Source organism: Nymphalis io, chromosome 3 (genome assembly GCF_905147045.1).
Source record: "Nymphalis io chromosome 3, ilAglIoxx1.1, whole genome shotgun sequence".
Taxonomy (NCBI): domain Eukaryota; kingdom Metazoa; phylum Arthropoda; class Insecta; order Lepidoptera; family Nymphalidae; genus Nymphalis; species Nymphalis io.
Window position 1 is genome coordinate 9,263,353 of NC_065890.1, and position 7,446 is coordinate 9,270,798.

At 28.4% G+C, this 7,446-nt stretch overlaps 1 protein-coding gene across 1 annotated transcript; it reads right to left on the reverse strand.

The window, feature by feature from the left end:
* Positions 1–3,920: 3,920 nt before the first annotated feature.
* LOC126780917 (activating signal cointegrator 1 complex subunit 1) lies at positions 3,921–6,983 on the reverse strand. The gene is made up of 7 exons (XM_050505610.1): positions 6,697–6,983; positions 6,466–6,571; positions 6,235–6,367; positions 5,880–6,008; positions 5,341–5,501; positions 5,090–5,262; positions 3,921–4,200 (listed from the first exon to the last, which is right to left on the reverse strand). The coding sequence occupies exons 1-7, from the start codon at positions 6,806–6,808 to the stop codon at positions 3,926–3,928; spliced, it is 1,089 nt and encodes a 362-aa protein (XP_050361567.1). The 5' UTR covers positions 6,809–6,983; the 3' UTR covers positions 3,921–3,925.
* Between the last annotated feature and the right edge of the window lie 463 nt (positions 6,984–7,446).

Consider the following 7,446-nt stretch of genomic DNA (forward strand, 5'->3'; position numbering starts at 1 on the left):
TTGTAATTTTTTTATATTTAAATAAATTTAAGTTGAATTTGTTTATCAATTTCTTTTTGTTATTAATATTATTTGATTTACCTAATACAATATCGTATTATTATCCTAACTTTATTGCTTTTTTAGTGATTGTGTTGATTCTTACATAAATAATAATAATAACGTCTTTATAGAGTGAGTCGTGAAAAAATACTTGAAATAAAATTAAATTTGGCGGATTCGTTACGTAAAATAGATTCTTACCAGAAGTATAATTAAGATCCTAATAAATGTGCTATTAGTATTTATTAGAATTAAATGTACCTGAAAATAGGTCAAAATTGAAGGAAGTATAATCCAGTTACTGGTTTCCTTGACCCAGTTGGATCTCTTCCGTCGATAAAAATATGAATTGACTAACAAATATGTCATATATCATCGTAATAGACTTTACAAACATATATATTATCATTTATATTGGCTGAAATATATTTCCTACAATTTATCCGAAATATACGAAGTAGTAGTAGTCGATGTTTAATATGTTTTTATTAACAATAATTTATTAGATTGTTTTTATTTTATAATATTAAAGTAAGATTACACCGTATACCATTTTATAAGAATTTTATGTTAATAGCATCGGGCGCGTTACGAAACTTTATAAGGAAAGGAGTCCGAGCCGCGTATAATATACATATTTTAATGTTTACGACATACCGGGTTATAGCGTCAAATAATAGCCTTATAGCTTTATTATACTTCGCTAATACACTGTAAAAGATAATATATATATATATATAAAATACTTATACACAGCGAAACCACTTACCTTTGTTTTGTTTGACATAAAACGCGAAAAACTAAAATGATAAATATTATTTAATATCCTAGAGAGGAAAAATAGAGAATAATTATTTCATTTTTATCTTAATTACTAATTGTTCTTAAAATAGAATATGTTTCATCTGAGCGTATAATAACAGGAACTAATTAGTTTTAAATACAATTCTTTTGATATATATATATATATATATATATATTTATTTATTTATTTATCATATCATATAATTAATATGGTATGTTATTAGACTGTATATATTTCAAGTTAAAATTACCTTAAATACGCACACGGTCCTTATCTAACACACTCAGGTACTTTTCGCGCAGTGATGAAAATATAACCGTGCTAGCCCAAACGGCCGCATCGCGTAGCCATTGCGTCTGTACTGACGCTTCCCCACCCGCCGCACCGTAGCCATGGAGCTACGAAGCACTACGCACAATATTCAAGCAAAAATTATTTAGGTGTTTTATTCGAAATAAAATCGAAAACTAATTAAGTAATTTCCAATAACAAGAAAATATTTCCATTAAATTATTTTGATCCAGTTTTTTATCTGTTTATAACGTTTTTAAATGTTGAGAACGCGTGTATCATTTCCTGACGGTTATTAATAACCATATTTTTTTAATAATCGAATTCTACTTAGATAAAACAGGATTTATTTATCAGAACGATTAATTATAAGCAATTTCTTTTTAGTTCAGACGGCTTCGTTGATGAACCTACATAATTAAATCTACATAATAATAGCTATATTTAAACCCTTATACCTAATCATGCGGATATCAGAAATTGAACACAGACGTTAGCAATATTATTTTTAAATAGTTTTGACCCGCGGTTTTGCCTGCGTGGGGCAGGTGTTTTTTATATAAAATAGGTAGGCGGACAGCCAAAAAGGCCTCCTGATGGTGATTAGTCACCACCGCCCATAGATATTGGCGCTGAAAGAAACATTAACCATTCCTTACATTGCCAATGTGCGACCAACTTTGGGAACTAAATATATAAGACTGTAGTTACACGGCTCATTCGCCCTTTAAACTGGAACACAACTATTCTCAGTATTACTGCTTGGTAGTAGAATATGTACCTGCGACCAAGTAAGAGCTATTCTATATATATATAACTACCCTATTTCCCTTTCTGTACTCTTAACAAAGTGTAAAGATTATAAATTAAGGTTATAAGCTAGATTACTAGAACTAATCTAGTCGGATATAATTATATTTTATGCAATAATTATTTTAATTACGGCGTTGAATTAGTGAAGATTCATTTTAGTTATATATTCTAGTACAAGATAATACTAATTCAATACCGTTTTGTAGCTGATAGATTTACAGAATAAAGTGATTAAATAATTAAATAAATAGCATTCTCACACCAAATCTACCACTTTAACGATAATGTAAACCATGACAAAACAAAAAATTCTGTTTCAAATACCCCAAAAAGCGTAGTTTTAACTATACATAAGTTAAAAAAGCAATATTTTAAAGTAATATTATACATTTTTGATCTTAATGTAAGAGTTATTTCAGTATCACATTCGATTCGAATCTTTGCTTTATTTATCATCCCTAATAGACAAATATAAGAATAATAATAAGAATAAGACTCACTGCCGCAGCATTCACTTAGACAAATAACTAGCATGATTATTGCTTCATTTGTATATTTTCGTTAATCTCTCTCAATATTTTGCTGTAAAGCTATAGATATTTTCGCGATGTTTCACGACGTTTTTAACAGAATAGTCTGCATGTATTACAGACTTACATCACACAACAGGTCACAATATATTTACAACAGAGTTATGTTTATTTAAAATAATAAATCTATATTTATAATATATAAATATATATAATATATATAAATAGTGAAAACAATCGAGACATCGCAGAGTTTTTAGTTGGTATAAATTTTACAAAACATAGCTTTATTCATTCTATAGCAAAAACACTACAAACCAATACAAAAATAAATTTAATAGTCAATAAAACAAATTTATTAATCAACATTAGATTATATTGATGACAAAAAAAACGAAGAGTTAATGTCGTTGACTTCCATGCAGTATATTACATAAAATTTAATTGTAGATTAACTTAATTTGTGAAAGATAATATCTACTGAGCTTACCGTTTCTTCTCGGTATGGTATTCCGAATCAATGGTTGCGAATTCGAATAAACTATTAATTTTAAAATAACAAACAAAAATTAGTAATATTACATTTTACCCAAACACACACACACACAGTATAAATAAAGTAATAAAATTACTAAAAGAGCAAATCAAACAAAGCAATTTCTTCCTTGCCAAGGGAACATAGAGTACGGCCTGATAAAAGCCATTCAGATGGAAACTCGAATAAGCTATGTCTAAGCCGCGGTTACGAGGAGTGAGGGGCTTTTACGTAATCTTGTTTTTGTATACAGATCTTAATTGTGAGTGCTTATTCAAGCAATTATAATCAGATTTAGTGACATAGTGACCTACAAAATCCATAAGTAGGTCACTATGTTTTTTTTATGATAACGTAAGAAATTAGTAATGTTTTTTTCTATAATATTGACTATAGACACTTCTGTATTACTTTACGTATTATGATATACCTGTATATATTATATAGATAACAGTAGAATTATTTATTAAGGATCGTATTTTCCATCATTTAAATATTGAATGTAGGTAGCTATTTCTAAATTCGGTTAAATGTCATTCATACGATAAAAAAAAAACATTTTAATAGTTACTAAAGAAACAGCCTGTTAAAGACAAACTGATTTCTTTACGATGTTTTTTTTTCAATGCTGAGCACAAGATGATATATAATAAAATTATAACATATTATAATATAATAAAATTGTATTATGAATGTTAACTCTTAATGTTAAATCTTATAATCAATAAAGAAAGAAAATTAATTAGGAAAGTGTCGAATCCGCCTTAGAAATTTAAAGCGTTCCTTTTTATTAACCCAATTTTAATATCCATTGATTTTATAAAAGTAGTAAAGTATATTATGATTATATGATTTTAATGACTCTATCACTAACATTTTAAAATAAAACAGTAAATATTTTATAATAATTTATTGATTTTTACAAGAAATAACACATGTTGATTGATAATATCCATCGGGTCCCGTAGATTTGCGTTGAGATAAATATATGTTATTAAGTTCTACAGTGCCAAAATCGTAATCGGCAAACTTTGATAGTATTTGAGAACCGTCAAACGTTTCTTGTTTTTTTCTTTGTTTAGAAATTGCTTCATCATCAATTTCTTGTTGTCGTCTATATTTTGAATTCAATAATGTAACATGCATTTTAACATTATCACGACCATATACTTTATCCATGAAACCTGGTAAAAAATAAAATTAATTTATAATAATGAAGAGGTAAAATATTTGTGTAATGTATAGTATAAGTTACATTTATAAATCTCAAATAAAATTTAATTGCTAGTGCTTTGAAAGTGAGACTCAGATGTCAGAGGCTTCCGATATATAAGGTGGTAGGGCCAAATGCAGCAAAGAACCAATTATGGGCACCGTGGAAATAAATCAAAAACATAGTGTACTATTTACGGTTAATAGAAGTTCGACAGTTTTAAAATTTATTTGTTGATGTCATACTGCTACTGTAACTTATTAGTACATCATATTTACAAAAAAATCACAATTTATAAATTAGTAATTATTAATAATTAGTAATTGTAATGCTTCAATATATCCTATATTCAAATGATATATCACAACCTTTTTTTATTTATTTTTTTTTTATATTCGCCGGGAGGGCAAATGACTCTACTCCACCTGATGGTAAGTGGTAGTAGAGTCCAAACGCGACGACGGCCAGTACAGACTGGTAAAACGTTCTGCACTAGCCGCCTTCGCCTTGCCGGCCCGCAAGATGCCTCTTCACGTCTCGTTTGAAGGAACCCGGGTTGTAAGAGGGGCGGAACACGTGAGCTGGTAAGGAATTCCATTTTTTGGAAGTACGACAAAGAAGGAGTTGCCAAATTTCTTTGTTCGCTTGGAATTGATGTCACAGTTAGGCGGTGACATCGAGAACCAGCTCGCGTGGACTTAAGAAGGAAGGGGGAAGCAGGAGGAAGCACCTTTTAAGTGCACCTATAATTAATACCAAATGTGCGAAAAGTGGTAAGTGGTGGTTATTTTCTTAATATTTTTTTTTATTTTGTCACAATATAAAATGAGAAAATAATTTTTATCCTAATTTAAAAATACCTGCTTTATAGAAATGTGATACAATATTATCAACAACTCTCTGAAGTAATCCAGAAGGAGCGTTGACCTCTTCAACACAACCATACAAAACATTTATCTCCTTAGGGTCATCATTCATATACGATAATCCTTTCAATCTTATTTGAAGCGGTTGATAATCATTCAGCAATGGCCTGTCAAAGAGAAATATTTTGACAAAATTAAAAATATAATTATGTTAAAAATTTGTAAAATTTTCACAATATTCATACATTATACATTTTTCTCTGGCTTCGGTAAGTAATTTTGAGGCTGTCAGACGCTCCTCATTGTCCATTAAGCACATTACACCAACTGTTAGATGAAGTTTCTCTGCTCTAATAAATAAAGACTCTTCTAAGCCTGTACTTGAACAGTCACGAAGAACACTATCCTGTAGAAGAATATATATTATTAAACGATATATAACCAAAGTTGAAACCTTACATTTTTAAATTGACTGAAAAATGTTTTCAATCATTTAAGGACTTCAGTTAAGAAACTGACAAATTTGTGTACTATTTGCTCATGGAGACATTATTAATACAAATAAAATATTAATGAGAATCATCAAGGTCCACTTTTGCCACCTGGTAGTGGTGGATTATCAGTTGATAGTAAGGCAAAAATGCAGCAGAGTAGTACCTTACTTCACTTAAACAAATTGATTTATTTTATTATGTAATTTAACCCTTTCTATATGAACATATTATTTACTATAATGCTTGCCAGCTCTAACTATTACTTATTATGAACAAACTAAAACATTTACCTTAAAATGTTCGAATTGTTCAATAATATTGGGAAGATTCAGAGGAATTGATATAAAGTGTGTTGATTTTTGTTTCATTCGAGATGCTATAACAATCATATTTATCCTTCTTTTAGCTGCTTTAACATTCTGAAAAAAAATATTGTGTTTTAAAAAAAAAACTAACTTTAATATTAATTTTAAAGTTCAGAACTAATTCTTGAAAAAAATATTAATTAATGAAAATGTTGTCCATTATTAGGTTTATTAATTTACAGGACATACATTGTGAGAATACAACATTAATTTTATTAAGTATATTTTAAAACTTTTTCAATATTAGTTTATTTTTATTCAACGTGTAACAGATTCATACAGAAACATTTGATCCATATATTGAAATATCCTTATTTTCTCCATGTCTAGGTATTTTAATATCAGTTCTTGTATCTCTCCCAATTCTACTCACAGTAGCACCTTTTTTACCAATAATTGACCCCAAATAGTGCCTAAAAAATATTGATACCCATTAAATACTTTCTCATACTTATTCTGTAAATTATGATATATTATCATGATTGTAGTAGTAAGCATAAGACATACATACTTAGAGACATGAAAACTGGTAAAGTATCTGTTATTATCTACTTTTGTTATTTCATTAAACTCATCATCATCATCTTCTTCATCATCATTCTCATTATATGGCAGTTCTGGAAATTTAATAAATGTAATGTATCAGTTACATTTACTTGAATATACAATAGAAACACATTCTTGTTTGGGGGAAGATTTCAAAATTCAAAATTTCTATTCTTTTAATAAAAGTTATAATTACCAGTTTCGTATAAATCTTGCTCTTGAAACGCTGTAACATTTGTTATAGGATCGTTGACTCTATAACATCTTCCTTCGATCCATATCAATTCGGGTCTAAGTATATCATTCATTGTTTTGTTTAAATTTGAACTTTATGTGATTGGAGCTTTTAAATATCTGGGTTTTCAGTAAAATATAATAACAAATATAAATCAGTTTATTACAATAGATATAAAGACAACAAGTAATATTTCTTTTGAAAAATAAACAAGATTTAAACAGTATCGTATGAAATAATCAAGAATCAAGACTTAATCGAGACTCGTGTCAACTGTCATCAATATAATAACAATGATTTAAAATGTTTTATGACATCTGACGTTATACGTTTAGTAATATTGTTTTAATAGATCTATTTTTAACACCGTTCTTAGTACATTTATAAAACATATCAGCAGTCAAACACTAAATAGATCATTATTAAATATGTTATTTTTCCTATAATAATTTATTTAGGAAGTAGTCCTAATAAATTCATTTTATCTTTCTAATGAATGATAGAGAGAGTGATATTACATTTAAAAAAATCTAACTCTTCTCAAAGGCAAACCATAATCAAAACATTCTGTCAAACTGTAACAATAATCAGGCAATAAGTTAATTCTAGGAGTCATACAATGCGTTTGTTGTAAATTATGGATCTGATCCTATAGGCGAGCGATAGGCTTACGCCTGAAGCTTTCAGGCTAAAAACTCACGAAGCGGGTTT